The 19491-nt window shown below is 48.3% G+C and overlaps 1 protein-coding gene across 1 annotated transcript; it reads right to left on the bottom strand.

Moving 5' to 3' along the window:
* Positions 1–12217: 12217 nt before the first annotated feature.
* Positions 12218–18332, bottom strand: LOC105184766 (FAD synthase). Its single transcript, XM_011143784.3, has 10 exons — positions 18198–18332; positions 18021–18115; positions 17781–17904; positions 17598–17710; positions 17336–17479; positions 17116–17261; positions 16664–16870; positions 16390–16578; positions 15980–16249; positions 12218–12406 (listed from the first exon to the last, which is right to left on the bottom strand). Exons 1-9 carry the CDS (start codon positions 18310–18312, stop codon positions 15991–15993), a joined length of 1392 nt encoding a protein of 463 aa, XP_011142086.1. The 5' UTR covers positions 18313–18332; the 3' UTR covers positions 12218–12406; positions 15980–15990.
* Positions 18333–19491: the final 1159 nt, after the last annotated feature.

The following is a 19491-nucleotide window of genomic DNA, read 5'->3' as shown; positions in this document are numbered from 1 at the left end:
GTTGCATAATCGCGGACGTACGAATAACGAAGCGCAAAGTTTCCTCTAATAACAAAAGTAACTCAGAGACTCGAAGCAAAATAAAAGCGGATTCGCGGAAGGATCTGCACTCTAGTGAATCGCAAGTGAGATATGAATTATGCATTCGACTAACGCAGGTCCCCTTCTTGCTTTTCGACTTACCCGAGGAATCGAGCGAGTTCAAAAAGACCAATAGAAAAATACGAAACACGAAGACAAAGAATAAATACACACACACACACACACACACACACACACACACATACATATGCAATCTCTCTTCCCTTGCTGTTACATCTCTTGCTTCATCAAATTCACCGAGAAGAAAGAAGGAAAACTGCACACACACACACACATATATTAAGAGTGTAGTCCTTCCACCCCCGTCTCTCTAATTGCTCGCGTTTCCTCTCTTTACCACGCGTGAAAGAGAAAAAAAAGGCAAAACAGAAATATCCCGCCGAGAGGAATTTATATGCATGTCAAATCAACATTTCAAAGATGCTTTTCGCGTTTTACTTGGAATTCTTCTCCTCTCTTCCGTCAAATGCGCGCGCGCACGATCGATGCGGAAGCGGGCCGACGACGACGTGGAGCAACAACGAGGCACAACCAGGCATATATGCCTGATCAGCAACAAGGTGTCCGGAAAATTGTGGGGTAAGGTCTCGAGACAGTTTGACCCTCCCTCTCGTGGGGAGAGACTTTCCGGACCGGGAGTCGCCGAGAGGCGGATGAATCAACCCCGTCCGTTTCGCCAGGACCGACCATGGTCACCCTCAACTTCGCCCTCGGTTCTCGCCCCCGTTCCCAAGCGCGTTCTCTCGCTTTTCCTCGTTCCTCCGCTCTTCCGCTTACTCTTTCTTGCACGCCCGAGTTACCCGGCGGAAAACTGGCTTCGCTCCACTGTCCTTACGTAGCCGGTCTGCTTGATGTGGGTCGGTGCCTGAAGAATCAGGGTCAAGTTCACGGTCGTGCTAAAGAGCACGTTGCAACTAATACGTCACCTCGTCAGACCGCGGAGCTCGTCACGTTCCGCGTTGTTTACCGCATTCGCGTGTGCGTCGTGCACGTCGAAATATTCGACAGTGGACCCCGATGTGTGAACGACGAACCTCTGCCTCTGCTCTGAAGAGTGTTTATTATTATCGAACGTTGTCGCGCCACTCTGCGACAAGGAACAACGGAACGGCACGAGCGAGATGGTCAATGAACGCTGCTACGCTCTCTCTCTCTCTCTCTCTCTCTCTCTCTCTCTCTCTCTCTCTCGTCAAACGAAGCGTCTCGTCCAATTAACCGTTTTTAATCTCACAAAAGAGATTTTGCATCGTTGCAGATACTTAACGCCTGTGCTGGCGCTCGACAAAGTGATTTTCAGTTGAATGCTCGATCGTGAAACATTTATAAAATGCGGTCAGGGAGTAGAGAGAAAGAGAGGGAGAGAGCGAGCGAGCGAGCGAGCGAGCGAGAGAGAGAGAGAGAGAGAGAGAGAGAGAAGCCTTGTTTCTGTTTAGTCCCTCTGATACGCTTTCCATTTCCCGTTGTCGCCGTCGTCGTCGTCGAGAGATCTCTCGAGTCGCGTCTGTCCGAAGGTAATTGTTGCGCCGTAAACGTTTCCGCGGTTTCTTCCCTCTCGTTCAATTTGTCGTGTGTAGTATAGACAAGCTATCTCGTTTTCCTCTTTTCTCCCGCGAGAGTGATCTCTGAGACGAAATCTCTTGTCCCTGCATTAATCCTCAGAATTGAATGATTAACGGAGAATATCGAGATGTGTAATATTATACTAGGCTAACGTGATTCACCTGCACCCTACAGATGAAAATGGTCGTTCGATAATTGGACGAATAAAAATATCTCCTCGTCTTCCTGATACGTCTCACGTTCGTCAAAATCGGATACATTAACATTATAATAAATGATTTGACCCGGAAATATATAGCGTATCGCTGCCTGCCTCGCGACATCCTCCATCCTAATTTTCCGATACGAAATTTAGCTGCCGGCTGTGGCACTCTGGACACACTCGCTTTTTTCGCGCTGATATTAACACCGATACTCGCGCGGATGCGATGGTTCGACCGAAGGAACGTGTGTTTATTAACGCGACGCCGACGAGAGTCCGATTACAAGTCGACTCAAGAATCGACGAATTATTTCAATGAACCGATAAGAGAATTATAAGTGGCTCGTCGATATACACGCGCGCTTGGTGTCGCAGTACGCACGTCGTTCGTCGGCTCAAATCACACAATAATTACACCCATTGTTACAGGATAAGCGCAAAATCACGTTTTACGCACGTGAAAAGAAAGACAACGTGCAAAGAGAGCAACTTGTCTTAGCAACTCGTCAGTTGCCGATTCTTGTCGCTCTTCTCCGCGGAGATGACAACAATCAACACTGTTGGCGGTGAGCAATCATTCGTAACATCAGGGTAGGTCAATAGCCCGTATAATGTTGCATCTCGACGTTTCCCGCTGATCCTTCAAGTTGAACGGAATTTGCAAGGTTAATGTAGAAGGAGAAAATTTCGGGCCGGAAGACGCGCGGGTACCGGAGCGAAAAGAGACCCTCTTGTGCTGGAGATGCGCGACACTCGTACCCCCTTAGCATTAAGTAGCCTCCAAGTCGCACTTGTCAATGCGCTATTAATATTTAGGTGCCTACGCGCCTGGTACTTGTCGTCACAGAGGCCGCCAGGGTGAATCGTAAAACACGGGATGCGGGAGGACGGGGGGGGGGACGGTGGTTTCTTTCTATTTTACGAGCTGCTGCCTCGCGTGTGATATTACCTCCCCGTTCCTCCAGGTCTGACCACTTAACAGCTTCTTGTTTCTTGGCGAAACCGTCGTGATACTCACGGAGTCGTCGCGGAGAACGCGAAGCAGAAAGGAGAAAACACAAGGGTGCCGCGAGGCGCGAGCACGAGTCTACTCTCGCGGGTCTCTCGAGTGTTACGAGTTTGAAAATATCGGTTAAAATCGTTAGCCGCTCGTGGAAGCGAGCATTTACTCTCGTTGGCCGCGGCGAAAAAGTCCCGACCGACGAGGAATTATCGTTTTACGATCGCTTTGGCGCATTACCAAATGACACATAATGACACGGTAATGAGCGTCGATTTACTTGCAAAAACGATCACCGCGTGTTAACTCGCGCGCCGCACCGGGGGGAGGGGTGAGGGAGAGAGGCAGGAGGAGGGGCGAGGAGACAGAGAGAGAGCGAGAGAGAGAGCGAGAGAGAGAGAGAGAGGCGGAGGGAGAAAGAGAGAGGAGAGTAAAGAGGAGCGATCGATACGCCACGCGTTTAGATACCAGGAATTTCCCTTCGCCCACTTTGTCCGTCCGGCGTTTTTATAACACGCTTCCGCGGTGAGAGAGTCCTCGACGACCACCTCCTCCTCCTCCCTCTCCTCTCCCTCCCTCCCTCCCTCCTCTCCTCGTCATCCTCCTTTTGTTTCATTTCGCTGACACATTCTTCCGTTTTACGGAAGACGAGATCGTCTCGCCAGATCTTTCTCCTCTTTCCTCTTTCCGAAGCGTTCTCCTCCCGTGTGCCGAAAGCGAGATTAACCGGTTGTTACCGCCGTCGTCGTATTATTTTCCACGGGCGGTGTATTCGTGCGATTTGTGCGCTGCGCTACGTGAGCGTGAGAGCGGCTTTTTGTCGCATCGAGTCGAGTGCAACAACTTTAACAGTTCAGCCCCGGCGAAAAATTCTGTCAGCCAGACCTCGAAGTCGTCACTCTCGCGAAGAGCCTCTCTCTGTCGCTCGCTCCCTCTTTGTTTCTATCTCGCCGTGCGATTTATTCATAGCGCGCGCTGCGGCTAGATGCGGCCAGATCTATTCAGTCTCTTTCGGCCTCGCTTGGCTAAGCATAAAAGCTTAACGATCGCTTTACCCCCCCCCCCTCCCCGCGTCTGCATCCGCAACATCGGTTTACGGACTGACCGCCGAATATCGTTTTTATCTCACACGGATTATACGCCGTGCGCCGCGCGGAATCCCGTTCTTTTGAATGGCCGTGTGTTCTCTCGCGATTTAATTAATAGCAAAATTGTGTTCGTTTGTAAGCGGTAATAATAATAATAATAATGATGATAATAATAACAATAATAATAATAATAATAATGATAATAATAATAATAATATCCGCGAATAGCGCGTACCATATTGGTATTTTTTCATTTCTTTTTCTTTTTTTCCACTTTTTATCCTCCGCGTTCTTTCCTTTCTCCCACCGCCATCGTAGTCGGAAAACTGATCGATACGTTACCCAACGTTCCTATTATCATTTGACAATTTTCTTTCTATATTCCAAGCTGTGTGTGTGCGTGTGTGAGCGGTAGTTTCTTTAACGAATTGGTATGTTCTGTCGTCGTCGGTTGTCTGCAAAATTTATGACCGTCCCTTTTTTCATGATTTATAAACCGAAATTACACTTGTAAATATCGATAAAACAATCAGATATCAAGACGGTCGCGTAACCTGATTTACGAGTCCGCTTCTGATTCGAATTTCTCATCAGTGTGTAGCACTCAATGTCATTCCCATTCGTAGACGATTGCTAAGCAAACACACGGCATTGATATCAAATCAAAAGCAACCGATCGATACGCGGCTTCGTTCGGTGGCTACACCGAAAAAAATGTCCACTCTTTCTTTCTCTCCCTGCCCCCTTTATTATGATAAATAACCAATAAATCGTAAAGATACGAAATAAACGGCAGGATGTCGTCATAGCGATACGGCCGGAGTCGTCGGCTAGAACCGTGCGCTTTCGTGGAAAATTCAATAGGGACAAAATGAAAATGTATCGCCGGCGAAGGAAGACGCCGTTGGAGGATGTGTACACATATTTCATATGTAACGTAAATCTCCGGAGAGAGCGAACGCACCATGAGAGATAACGAGAATCAATAAACGAGATGCAAATATCGCTGAAAATGCGGAATAGATGAAATAAAACCTTAGCTCGCGAAATAACCTTCGCAGGTGATTCTCCACACAGCCCTCCATAGTAAGAACACTCAACACACACACACACACACACACACACATGGCGCGCGTGCAAGATACGTGTAACGTACACCGGAATTATGGGAAAAGGAACAAAATTTCTACGGCAAACTACGGTTGACGTGGCGTGGTATATGAGCTCGGATATGCAGAGGAAGGGACGCGGAATCCGCAATGAGAGGAGCGAAAAGGAGAGGACGGGAATAAGGGAAAAAAGAAAGGAGGACCAGTCGGAGGAGGTCCTGCTCACCACCTGACGGTCTCGTGCCGCAACTCGATCAGCTTTCCGAAGATTCGGTTGCCCCTGTATTTTGGCTATCATATCTTAGACCGAGTATTCTCCTCGCCCGCCCGCCTCGAAAACATTCTTTTTACGCGGTACCCTCGACGCTGCGCCGCGAACGACGGAGGAGGGAGGAGGGCAAAAATAAGATGTCGCTAGCAGCGAAACGGAGCACGGATTTATATCTAACGATGGAATCAGTCGCGTCTTTTTATACACACAGGAGAACCTCCGCTGCATATTTTACGCGGACACCCGATACTCGCGCGATCTTGTTTGCATTTATTATATACTTCCGTTCATTATCGATTCGCGAACAGAGAGAGAGAGAGAGGGGGTGGGGGTGGGGGACAGGAAGACAGAGCTGGCAGACGGAGCTCCGCACGAGAAATAGAATAAATTGTGCCATTGCATAAAATGAAACTTCGGAGGAGGAAGATGAGAAAGAAGATGGGCGCGGAGGCGGCGGGATAAGCGAGCGGGGCGAAAGAGAGCGAGATGGAAACGCCGGGCGTGATACGTAGTTTGCGAACTTTCCGGATTCAGGAGTATGCCTTTCAATACACGAAGTTCGTGCAAATAGAAGCTTCGCGGGAGAGATGTATAATATCACGAATAAGTGAGGAAGATTTCGTAAGTCAATAGCGACCGCGCGCGCGCGTACATCGAGCTCACCACCGTTCGATATTACGTCCATTTAAATCGCGCAATTACTATTTCCCCTTCACTTCTATTTACCGCCCCGTGCTGTTCGCCGCGCTACTAGTCAACGTTCAATGCGCCGTTCGACTACACGCGCGTTAATTTCGAAGCGAAGGGGTTGGAGGACGGCCTGGGGGCGGAGAGGGCGCGACATCGGAAAATTGCCGATACAAACGACGACGGGTTACACGCTCTCTCGACGCTATCGATGACAACGATCGTTCTCTATCTCTGTCTGTCTCTTCCCTCACCTTTCTCTCTCTCCCTCTCTCTCTCTCTCTCTCTCTCTCTCTCTCTTATCTCCTACGCTCACCTATACGAACGACGACGACGACGAGACGTTCCGCCACTCTGGCCTTCCTATATCGCGAAAACGCTATTGCGCCAGCGTATCTTTACAGTCGGAAGAAGCTCTGACCCACTTCCTTTTATGGCGCCATTCCATAAAAGTTTCCTATAAATTGCATTTAGCAACGTCGACCGCCGCCGCCGCTAGCGAAGTCGTTCCCATCTCGTAACGGACTGCGTTCTCTTCGATGATACATGATATGCCATACGTCACATGTCGCGCGCGCGCGCGAGCGTGTTTGCGATATCAGCAGGCCGTGGTGGCAGCAGCGGTACGTGATACGCGATGCGCAATGGGACGATAGCTGATAGACAGGGTATACGTACGAAAAGTAGACAATAATGAAGGAAATATGACTGACAAATCGTAAATAACTGCCTCGACATTTCCGTCCGCCTACGACGACGACGACGATTGCTCGGCGATACGTGATCCTCAATCCCGCGTTTCTTCTCAACTCACGGACTCACTGAAATTTCGTCGTACAAATTCGCATAGAAAATGTACAGTGTATAGACACCCTCTGCCTTACGGGGTGGGTTTCGCTCTCTAAACGCGCAGTTGCGAGCGCGTACAGAGACTCGGGGCCAAGGCAAATCTAGCCAAAGCCCGTGCCGCTGTATCACTCGAGCCACTCGTTTCAGATACGCGTATTTCAAACTTTTAATTTCTTCAGTTTTACGGCGCGTTTTATGAGCCAGCGAGCAGAGAGTAATGCATCCCACTGCCGTCGTTGGTGGAAGGTTGCGGAATCGAGGAGGGATATGGGAAGCAGAATGGAAGACGTAAACCGGACCACTCGAAAAGGCAAAAAAAGAAAGGAAGAGAGAGAGAGAGAGAGAGAGAGGGAGAGAGAGAGAGAGAGAGAGAGAGAGAGAGAGAGAAGGAATCCGTACATCACGCTGCGCGCCGTATATCGTCGCTGTAACAAAGAATCCCCCGTGATTATTGGAAAGCCATGTGAGAGACGTTCGAATGGACGTAAGAGTACTTTCGATTCTCCACTCCTCGCGCGAGAATTCGCATTGCCTTTGTATTCGCGAGAACCATCTTAAACGTGAAACTTGCGGATTACAATCGACTTTAACGCTCCCTTTCCTTCCCTCTCGCACCCTTGCTGCGTTTCACTCTTCTCTTTCTACCTTCTCTCTTCTCTTTCTGTTGCACCTTCTTTTCTTTTTTGTTTCTTTTAATACGTCGGTTATGAATGGAAAAATGTCCAAGTCGACGCCGACACGTTAGCGATCGCGTGTCGTTTACAAATTATAGTTGCCGTTCCGCACTTTCAATGGAGCTCTAGATCGCGTCTCGCACACCGAAGCCAATTAGAAGAAACCGCGGATCAGGCTAAAAAGGCGGCGATTGTTGACGGCGTCCGAGAGAACGCCGTCCGAAAATCGTATCGCGGGACGCGCAGCTTCGGAACGTCCTTCGATCATAAATCAAACCGGTCTCTCGGGCGAATCGCGCGAGCGACTCTTTCTCTCACCATCTCGCGGAACGGAGCGAAATGACGTGGCACAATGATGCCGCGTAAATGGAAAGAAGAGAGAGAGAGAGAGAGAGAGAGAGAGAGAGAGAGAGAGAGACCGGAGAATCGACGTCTCACGGTTAACAAATTATACATCATGATGGATGACAACAATTTCGTTCGGCGGGTATTACCGACATAATGAACCTACACAATGACTCTGTACACTATGTAAATTATATTAATGACCGCTTAATTAATAGCCCCGTACCGCTAAATATATCGTATCTATGCGACCACGTCGCGATTCTTTTCTCCTTCATCCTTTTGGTTTTACGCAGCGCGTGCAAACGTGCGCAATCACGCAGCGTATTATCGTCCGGCGGATAGTCCGCGATCGCGCTTCTCCAACGATCGATGCTTCTTCGTCTCGCGTGCGTCACTCGTTATCTCCTCTCCGCGATCAATCGCGATATCGTCTCTCTCTCTCTCTCTCTCTCTCTCTCTCTCTCTCTCTCTCTCTCTCTCTGCTTCTCTTTCTTATTGTCATTTGCGTACACGCGAGACCTCGATTAAGTTCGATCCTGAAATTACCTGTCACCATAAATCGCGATACTCCCGGTGCGTACCGTCATTACATGACACGTAACGACACATTATCGTCATTACTATTAAAATCATAATCACACGAGTCATCCATGTTACATCGATCGGCTCAGCGGAGGGAGGGAGGGAGGGAGGGAGGAGAGAGAGGACATTATTGGTGAGCCGCCGATACTAATCGTTCGGATCTGTCGGCCGACGGTGTAACACCGACGCATTAACGACACGGGAAGAGGCGGCCGTTAATGAAAGACACAAATAATCGAAATCCGTCCCGAGAGTTCCCGCTCGCAACTGAGAATTGGTCGCACGCGCGCGCGCGTCAATCCTCGTGTCCGGAGAATCCGCGAAGCCACCAACGGTCCGGACTCGCCCCCTACGTACACATGTATGCACGTACATACGTATCCACGTAGCCACGTCGTGTCACGGATAATCTGTCGGACGTTACTTCGGAAGAGAATACAGGCGGTGAACGGATCTATGGGAAACGGAGGGATTAATAATCGTAAAAGTCCGTGTCCTCTAAGAGCCATAAAGCTGCAGGCAATATTCTTCCGTCGTATACCCATCGCGCTCTCCCACTCTCTCTCTCTCTCTCTCTCTCTCTCTCTCTCTCTCTCTCTCTCTCTCTTTCTCTCCTTGCCTCACCTCGCCACACCTCACCTCACCTCACCCACAACCACCTCCGACTCACCTCCTCACCCTCTTTTCCACCTCCGGCACCCCCTCGCCGTAACTACCTACCTCGTCTCCATCTTGCCCGCTCTTCTCTTCGTATTAGGTATATATATATATATATATATGTACATCTCTCTTCCCCTCTCTCTCTCTCTCTCTCTCTCTCTCTCTCTCTCTCTCTCTCGTTCTCGCTCTCGCCTCTTGCGTCTGTCTCCGCCCTTCTACATACTTGGCGCTCTTCCCCCTCGTCCACTTTAGCCCGTTCTGCCTGCCTCCCGCTCTCTCTTTCGTTCATTCGTTCGTTTGCTCGCTTCCTTCCTCGCTTTCTTCTTCTCTTTCTTCCCTTCTGTTGTTCCCTTTCCGCTCGCTACCCTTTCCAACCGCGCCACAGTTCTTCGTCGCGTCGAGAGGACCTTCCTCTCATAACGCTTACCCCTTTGCACAATTCCGTCCCACCCCCACCCGACGACGCGCGATTCTCTTTGAACGTATTCTTCTGTAGCGCTTTCCTTCCATTTCTTCCGGGACGACTCTCCTCCGCGGGTCGTTGTTACCCCCCTCGCCCCGATCCCCGGTTTGCACGGCATGGCGAAAGTCGGCCAAAGAAACGGGAGAAACTAATTAATCGGCCAAGTCGAAGGCTCTGTATCGCAAACAGCCGATACGATGGTCGGTGTATTAACGCGACGTATAATTATCCCGGGAACAGATTAGGGGTTTCTTAAGCCGCCCTATCTACGGCATCGTCATCGTTGAATTAGCGTTAGGGGAGCCTGCGCGCCGCTTAAAGAGCATTTAATAGCTTAAAATGCGGCTCTATTGTAACCGTCGTCTTTTCCTTCCTTCGATTCCCCTGTAGCGCTCGTACGCATACAATGCAAGTGCAACGTAGCGCGGCTATATCGTCGCTGGCCCCGGTCCAGGAGGACTGGGAAAATCTAGGTCGTTCCAAAGATTCAACGACATTGCTCTCATAGCCGGTAAGTCTACTCAACTGCCTCTCTTCCCTCGGCTGACTCGCGTATATTCCCATCCTCTCCTCCTCTCTCCCTCCGCCCCGCTGCGAGATCGTTAACAGTGTCTATAGACGAGAAATCTTTTTCCCCGCATTATACCCCTATAAGGGGTACGAGAGTAGAATAAGACTACGAAAAGAATGAACGGGGTAGGAGTAACAAATCGGAGGGGCGAGTAATCCGGAGCGACGAGAGATTAAGATGTAGCATCACCGCCCCTCTTCCCTCCTTATTACGCGCTAAGCATTTGTCTCTACGCCGAATGGGGAGGGTTGTCATGAACGCGCACGTTCGGTCACCACTCGAGATATGAAGAGAGCGACTGACTGACTGACTGACTGAGCGAACGACCGAGCGAGCGAGAGTGAGAGCGAGAACGCGAGAGAGAGAGAGAGAGACAGACAGACAGACAGAGAGAGAGAGAAAGAGAGAGAGAGAGAGAGAGAGCAGGTGCTCAAAAAAGTAATCACCACGGCTGGTTGTTGCAATTTCAAGACGTCCCGTTGTTTCCATACCCTTCCGAGCGCCACTCCATCTACCCACCGTCCTACTCATCCCACTTTAGCACCCCATGGGGGTAGCTACCCGGGGGAATCAATAACCGACGAGGGAGCGCACGGAGCGAGGGTAGTGGCGGGGCAGAGGATCGCAGGTTTGGGGTTGGGGGTGGCACGCGGAGCGGTGGAGCGGTGGAGCTTGGCTCCGCCTCCGGCACGCGACCAGCACGCGACCGTCGTCGTCGCCACCGTCGTACCTCGTCTCGCCTCACCTCGTCTCGCCACGTCTCGCCTCGCCTCACCTCACCGCCGCGGCCACCACCCCTGACCCGGATCCTTTGCTTCCCTCGATGCTCTCTCTCTCTCTCTCTCTCCCCCCCCCCCCGCTCGCTCTCTTTCTCTCGTTCGTCTGACGGCGTGTCTTCCTTCCGCCCCCGACGGTCCCGGATGTACGGCGTCCTTACTATCCGTTCTCTTGGATAGCGAAGCCACTTTTCATTGTCGTCGTACTTTTTCGACGGGCGGATCAGATTGAAGATTTAGACACAAATTTTGGCCGATGAGCGTCGCGTGGCACAGCGAGCCGGGCGTTCTCGACGTGCTCGTGCTGTGGCGTGGCGTGCCGTTGATATGAGATAAAGCTCTCCCCGTGTGGCCATCGCCCGGGGGAACGTCTTAATTTTAACATCTGGGCTATGCGAGAACTTTACATCCCTCCGGTTATCCGCATACATAATACGCCATTGTATGATATGAAATAATGACGGAATCGATAGATTCTTCTCTCACGCGGACTTCGATTATCGACGTTCGAATCGATAAGGCCCAATCCGATAGAAATCAAATTCGTCGTCATCGGAGAAACGCAGACCGCATCGACACGCAGCTTCGTAGCCGCATCTTTCCCCGCGTCTGCTCTTCGTTTAAACGACAATGAGTCGCGGGAAGATTAGCGATCGAGAAATCATCATCGCGAGAGCGAATCACACCGGATCGGAGGATACTCGATTACGCGGAGACGAGCAATAACGCATGTTTAAGTGAAGAAAGAAGGAAGGAAGGAAGGAAGGAAGGAAGGTGGATAAGAAGGAGATACAGGTGGCAAGAGGGGCCGAGAGAGTGGCAGGAAGGAGGAATCGATAACAGCGTGGCACGCGGCGGCAGCCAACCCTTCGACTTGACTAAACCGCGCTCGGACCACCGACGCAGCTACTTGTGAATTCTCACTCATTCGCTCCTCACCGTTCCAACGAGCGCTCGCTCGCAGCATCCCTGACGGACGGATCTCTTTCCCTTCAGCCGAGGCACGACAATTAAACGCACGCTCGATCGCCTATTCTCGCTTGTCGAAGCTCAATCGCGACGTGATCGTTACGCAGGAGACGCTGGAGGAGTTCCGCATTCGACCGTTCGCACAACCGTTCCACTCGTGCACGAGGAAAGAGAGGATGGATATTGTGCAACGTTATGCACACCGACCGCTTTACGTTTTACGTATAGCTCAAGGATGCGGAGACGATCGCCGTTGCAGGATACAGATCGAAAGCTGCGTGAATAAACGCTCCTCGGGTCTCCGACTGATCTTGCACTTGTTCTTTATTCGGACGTCGAAGCGTCACATCAACACCGTCGATTTTCTACACGAAGCCTATCGCAAATCTATTCGCAAAAGTATCCGCAAACGATGATGACGACGACGACGACGACGACGACGACGACGTGTGTGGCGAGGGAGGGTCCTAGGAATCCACAACTCGGTCGCGATCGCTGAAAGCAAAGTATCGTTACTGCAATATCGATCTCCCGCAGGCGCTCCGTGCGAGCCGCCTGCGCACATATAAGTCACTCGTCAATTATACAATGCATCTCGTACGAGCGGCGTCTGTTTTAGCATGAATCTTTCAGGAGCGCAATCGCGAATGTAATTGGTCGGACATACGTATGTACTTGCATACACACGTACGTACGTACGTACTGTTCTCCGGCGAGATCACGCGGGAGCGGGATGCGCGCTCCAAGAGAGAAAAGAACTCGTAATATCCTTTCCCCGTCGTCCCCGTATCGCGATCCGTCATTGTGCGCGTCCCGCGGATGTATGTCGCATTTTTCATTTGGACGCGTGTACGTGAACGTACATCGTCGGCGCGCGTGCGCGCGCGCGCGCAGAACTTTTGATAGATAGCCGATACGCGTATCGCGGAATTTATGAAATCTAAAGTTCTCAAGTACGTATGTACGGCGGACGAATGGAGACGAGAGCGCTATCGTGTTTCTCCCGGCGTATCGCGCCGGTAAACGTATTATTCGTAGGACCAGTCGCGATCAGGGACGCGCGCGTGTCGGTTTGTTCCGCGAGAAATCTCCGCATGCGGAACACCGGGGTGTATGTATGTCGTAAATAGCGCGAAGATATTTGCCACTCGACGGGCGCGTGCGTGTGCGATACACGTCCTCTACTGCTGCCGTTCCCCTTTCCTTCTTTCGCCCGTGTGCATTATCTCGGGGATGCACCGGGTCTACGAGAGCTACGGCGAAACTTCTCCGATGCGAGCACAGGCGAGCGGAGGAGCGACGGAGGGGGGGGGAGAGGGAGGAAGCGAGGGGAGGAGGAAGGGAGGAGGAGGGGAGGGCGGTGGGAATAATTAGCGAAGTTTGTGAATTGCCGAGATAGCAGAGAGATTACTATTGGATTAGACGCCGACTTTTGCCGGTCTAGATGAAAAGCTCGCTCGCGTATAACAGCGCGAAGAGTATCGCAACGTGTGAAGAGACTTGCATCGTCGTCGGGATCGTCGCGATCCCGACGAGGGGAAAACTAGGCGGTTTCGCGGTGGCGAAAGTAGCCGAGAAGCGTAGTTCATCTCGATCTGGGTACGAAACACGAGGGGAGGAGAAGGGAAGGGGCAAAACACGAGGAAAAAAAAGAGCAGATCCGGGGCGAAAACATCGAGAATGACGAATTGATGTAAGAAGCGAAATTACTTCCGCATCTTCTTCGGCGGTGGTAAAGCACCGTCGTGGATCCACGGCCGGCGCACAGTCGCGACGCCGATGCCGTGTAGAGGAGGAAGAGGAGGAGGGGGAAAGAGGAAGAGGAGGAGGAGGAGGAGGACGAGGACGATGACGACGACGACGACGATGACGATGATGACGACGACGACGACGACGATGACGACGACGACGACGACGACGACGACGACGACGACGACGACGACGACGACGACGACGACGACGACGACGACGACGACGACGACGACGACGACGACGACGACGACGACGACGAGGACGACGACGACGACGACGACGACAACGACGACGACGACGACGACGACGACGACGACGACGACGACGACGACGACGACAACGACGACGACGACGACGACGCCGATGCCGCCGCCGCCGCCGCTGTCTCGTTCCATCGCTCAAAACTGCTCGAAACATCAATTCGACGACGACGTATATACGTCTGTAACCTATGCCCGTAGGATTGTCCCTCTCTACCTCTCATGGGTGCACCCTTCTGTCCGCCCACCGCGGGTACGGGCGAGGGCGACGAGGATCCGCGAGGAAACGTGGAAGAGGGGAGAGCTAGTCGAGAGTAAGTGAGTGGTTGGGTGGTTGCCTGAGTGATGGCGGCGGCGGGGGGTGGTGGTGCAGAAGGCAGAAGAGGAGGAGGTGGAGGTGGAGGAGGAGGAGAGGGCCGTTGGACCGGAAAGAAAAATACAGTCGCAAATCAAACAGAAAACACATTTTCGCTCTTTTTATACCTCTTTCGCGTAAATATTTGTTCTGGAAATATACGTTCGTTTCGTTTCGTTTCGTTTCGTTTCGTTTCGTTTCGTCTCGTCTCGTCTCGTCTCGTTTCGTTCCATCTCCAGTATCACGGGTCTTTCTGTTCTCGCAAAATGCACTGCGGACTCTATGCACGCTCGCGCTCACGTATGCGTAAGCATACACGCACTCACGCATGAATGTCGCACGCTTCCATCCCCATCGTGCCGCAAAACCCGAGGGCGATCCCAATCGAGAAATTAGCAATTTTGCAGCTTAAGTAAATTTCACCGACTGCGTTGTCGTAGTCATCGTCGTCGTCGTCGACGTCGACCGCCTATGGGCGAGAAGATATAGGCTCATGATAAAAGTACAAACGAATAAATGTATATGAGAGAGAGAGGGAGAGAGAGAGAGAGAGAGGTATACATCATACATACATATGTGTACATATATATACACACTCACTCATATATGTACACATATATGTATATGTAGAGAAGGAGGAGAGAGGGAGAGAGGGGAAGAAAGAGAGAGAGAGAGAGAGAGAGAGAGAGAGAGAGAGAGAGAGAGAGAGAGAGAGAGAGAGAGAGAGAGAGAGAGAGAGAGAGAGAGAGAGAGAGAGAGAAAGAGAGAGATAACACGAGCTCGAGCGAGGCACGTCGGCACCGCGACTCGCTCTCATTTTAAAGTTCCAGAGGATAAAAGTGGGGGAATACTTTAACTCGGAATGAAATTTCAAAAGAATGGAACGGGCGGTGAAGGAGGCGGAGGAGCAGGAGGAAGAGGAGGAAGCGAGGGTGTTTCTCTCAGCCAGCCGGCTTTTCCTCTACTGAAAAATGTGTAATACGAGCTCACAGTCCGCCTGCTCCCCTTCCTTCCTTTCCCACCCTCGCGAGCGCGGGGGAGTACCTCTCCACGACCCCCATCCCCCGCGACGTCCTCCTCCTCCTCCTCCTTCTCCACCTCCTCTTCCTGCCGGTATACCCTCTTCCATGTACATTCCAGTTTCGCTACTCGGATGGCTGAGCGGACATATTGAAAGCGCGCGTAGACAACACTGGGTTTTGCTTTTGTGCGCGGCGTCGCACTCGCCCTTACGAATATTAAACGATACCTCGGTGCCTGCGAGCCGATGCCGAATACACATTTGTGGATTTCTGAAATCTGAATCGGGACGATGAGGAGGGGGGAAGAGAGGGAGATTACGATGACAAATTCGGTATCTCCTAATGGTTATCCTATTATAGGGTACAATGCTCTGGGGATCGATGAAATCCTTCTCATGTCGCTAAATATCGATTACGAGTCCTGTTCCCCGTAAAATTTGTCGCCGTAAATAATAATGTAAAAGGTGTCCCCTCGCGATTACTGGCGATGTTGCGCGCGCGCGCGCGCACGTGTGTGTGTGTGTGTGTGTCATTCTTTCTCTCTCGTAACGTGCTTTAAAATACAACAATGTCGCGAGAACAGACCCTTATCGATCAGATGTTTCAATTACTACCGGTACTATACTACTATTACGGCGCAGTCACGCGACGCTCTTAGAGAGCATAATTTCTTTCTTACCCCGCTTTCCTTTAAGCAGTCGTAGTCACATATGGCAGGCTCAGCGACGAAGCGAAAGACCACACGTCCTCGTTTGTCCAGTTACGCAAAGGATTATTGATTTGCAATCGGTCCGCGTTACTCGCGCCGGCATAGCGACGGTTAACTTCATTCACGCCATCCTCCCCGGTCTTTCCGACTAGCAATGTTCGTAAATGCGCTTGCATGGTTATTAATTCGTTTATGCTTTTATCGGGCTCGGCTTCCACGGTGCACACCGCCAGATTATATCTAACAAATACACGAACCGATTTTTATCTCCTCGCGAGTATCGCCACACTATTGTCACTATAACAGTGATTTACACGCTAATCTATTCGATTGTATGAATATTGCAATTTGATCGATGTATCGATCGATGCTGCCATTACTTGTCAGTCATCTCCTTGATGAATTCCTCGAGATCAATCGACGTCTGTTTCTCCATAAAGTAAACTGCTCGCAATTTGTCATTCGAATTAGATTGGGTTCTACATATATGAGCGAGATGAATAACGATGCTCGATTCTACGCCGCCGTCCATACGTATCGAGACGCTCTCAGGCTCTCGATAAAATTGTCTGTACGCAGTGGAAATTGTTAATATTCCAATGTGAATATTGTTATGACGATGTTCAAGTCTAAAAATGCATTGGTCTCTTTTACCTAAGCTCTTCCAGTAACTGTTCGTAGATCGATCGACGATGCGGGCAGCTCTGAAGGAAATTATTGTACTTCGTGATGCAATCTACATGTGGTGTCCGATCGAATTTTACGAAAATGTCAACAGGATTGAGCTCGTAAAATCGTTGTTTAGCATTCTCAGTGTCGCCTTTATTATCGCTCTCTATAGTTACGAACGCTTTATAGTACCTACGTATCATTTATGTTGTGTTTTACTCTTGCAAAATAGAAATCGTTCGCTCAAATTCGAAATCGTTAGAAATACGCAAAAGCAGGTCAGTTAAAGGATATCCTGTTTGCGATATTCTCGTGAAGTTACATTCGTACGACACTTAACGGTATGTCCAGTAATCAAAAAATATGGAGCTTAAACTCTCTTAAACGTGCCTTGTATTGCGTTTAAAGCAGTTCGCGATTGTTTTACTCTGCATTACCTGCAATTGCTCACTGGATAGGAACCAAAGGAAACATTGGGAAATTCTTTTACTACCACTGATAAGGCATTCGTAAACGCTTCTTCCCTGGCATTTATGAATACCTCATCTTTTACAAATCTCTTGTTCGTTGTGGAAAGTAAATCCTGCAACATGCGAAGCAAAGGAAGGATACAGATTAATCCGGAAAAATTGCTGAAGATGGTTCTATTGAAATTACCTCGTATAAACCTTGAAAGGATCTTTCAAAGAATACCGGTGAACCTGGAAAAACGTATACATTCTCTAATACAATGTACGGATACGCGTTTGGTTTGCCTGTACGCGTATTTAAATTGAATTTTAGAGATGCTTTCTTTGGAATCTAAAAAAGATGAACAGTGTTAGTGTTTACTCCGTTCGTTTTTTCTTACTGAGTCAATTTACTGAATTTGTAGTATTATTATTTGTTGCATTATATGTTATATACATTATTGACATACCAAAGCCATCTTATAGGCAGGAGATAGAGGATCTTTGGCACCAAAATGATCTTTTATTATATCCACCAATTTAGGATGATAATGTAGTGTATCGTCAAAGGCCTTAGCTAAGCCTGCCAATCATCAAATATCATGACATTTTTGCAGGGTCACAATTTTTTCTTTCAGGGATCATATATTCACCTTCAAATGTAACATCATCATGTGTTGGTCCAATTCCACCAGATGTTATAACATAAGTAAACTTACTAGAGGCATCTCGAATCTCCTTTGAGATTTCCTCAACACTATCACTTATGACAGAAATCTGTAAAGCAAATTGTTCAATATTATAAGATAATTCTGTATATAACTTTTATTACATATTATTAAGATTTAAATGGTGTTGTTAATAAAATTACCAATGATTAATTAACTACTCACCTTTTTTACTTTAACACCACATTTATACAATAAGCCACACATGTGATAAGAATTTGTATCTCTCACTTGAGCTTTTAATATTTCATCTCCAATAACTAAAAATATACAAAAACCACATTAAAAAAAAAAGAGAATAGCTTTGAGATATTTGCTGTGATATATTGTTATTATACTGACCAATTATTCCTGCTGTTGGATGTTTCACAACTTTTGTATAATGGCTTGACATAACTCGTGTATAAATAGTATTTCTTGTATAAATATGAATGAACCACTGATATAAACTCAACATTATGAATATAAGTAATTTACTGTCAATTACATATACATGTACTCATATGTATATACATATATACGTATAAATTGTAAATAAATATACTCAAGAACATATCTGTATTCTAGTTTTCAAATCATAAAAAATATTCATTACTTATATTAACATGATAATCTTGATAGCATATTAGTTCTTGATACTTCATAACGACACATGTGATTCATCTAAATAATTTTAGAAAATTCCAATGGTATTATACACAAAATAAATTCTGCACTATTTTAAAAACTATATAGCTAAGTACTTACTTCATAAAACTATACTGTACATATAAAGTTCAATTTAATCGTCATATCTATTGATGTACATGTATTACAAGTCACCACAACAAATATGGCGGCCAGCTTGAAGGACCATGTGTGTAATGACAAATTTACTCTTGTTAGCTATATTTTCTGTAAATAAAGTTTACAAATAAGAACAAGAATCGAATAACGTGAACAAGAAATAGAAAGAAAATATAAACGGTAAAATTAAATATCTTCTACCTTATGGTTGAGTTATACTACTTGAAAATAGACTCTCCAAGTCGCTTGTCAATCACGAAGGCTGGAAATAAAGGAATGCCTGACGACTGACTTATCGTTGACCATATTACTTATGAATGAAAGATCTGAATTTGTTGTGAAATGAGATGTCAAAAATAAAAAATTCATCCAACCTAACGTTGTCATACTACATGCTAGACTCTTTAACAGAGCAGTGGCGGCTCGTAACGGAGATGTTGGAACTAATTTACAGAAACAACACGTTTAAAGATGCATTCACAGTTGAATGTTATATATACGAATTGACCATGTGAATACCGCCTTAAAGATTGCTCGCCTGAATTAGACCCCTTATTTGCTCCTGGTTCATAACGGGTCTAAGTGATAAACTGTTGTCTGTTCTTTTTAGCTGCACTACTGAACTGGTGCGATAAGTTAAGGTGAGAAAAAAATATATGGTCTATTCTTTTCAGCTGCACTGCAGAACTAGTGCAATAAGTTAGAATGAGACAACTATATTTTTTCTCACTTAAACTTATTGCACCAGTTCAGTAGTGCAGCTAAAAAGAACAGACCAATAGTTGTCTCATTCTAACTTATTGCACTAGTTCCACAGTGCAGCTGAAAAGAACAGACCAATTGATTCCAT

The sequence above is a fragment of the Harpegnathos saltator genome, unplaced genomic scaffold, assembly GCF_003227715.2.
Source record: "Harpegnathos saltator strain DR-91 unplaced genomic scaffold, Hsal_v8.6 scaffold529, whole genome shotgun sequence".
NCBI lineage: Eukaryota > Metazoa > Arthropoda > Insecta > Hymenoptera > Formicidae > Harpegnathos > Harpegnathos saltator.
This window is presented reverse-complemented; position numbering and strand designations above follow the sequence as displayed.

What these genes read in the sequence shown, in the direction of transcription:
- LOC105184766 (XM_011143784.3), bottom strand. Translation starts at nt 18,312, where the DNA reads ATGTTGAGTTTATATCAGTGGTTCATTCATATTTATACAAGAAATACT. An exon ending in TATCCAGTGAGCAATTGCAG is followed by an intron (nt 16,871 to 17,115) that starts GTAATGCAGAGT and finishes AATGATACGTAG; the next exon opens with GTACTATAAAGCGTTCGTAA. An exon ending in CAGTTACTGGAAGAGCTTAG is followed by an intron (nt 16,579 to 16,663) that starts GTAAAAGAGACC and finishes CACTGCGTACAG; the next exon opens with ACAATTTTATCGAGAGCCTG.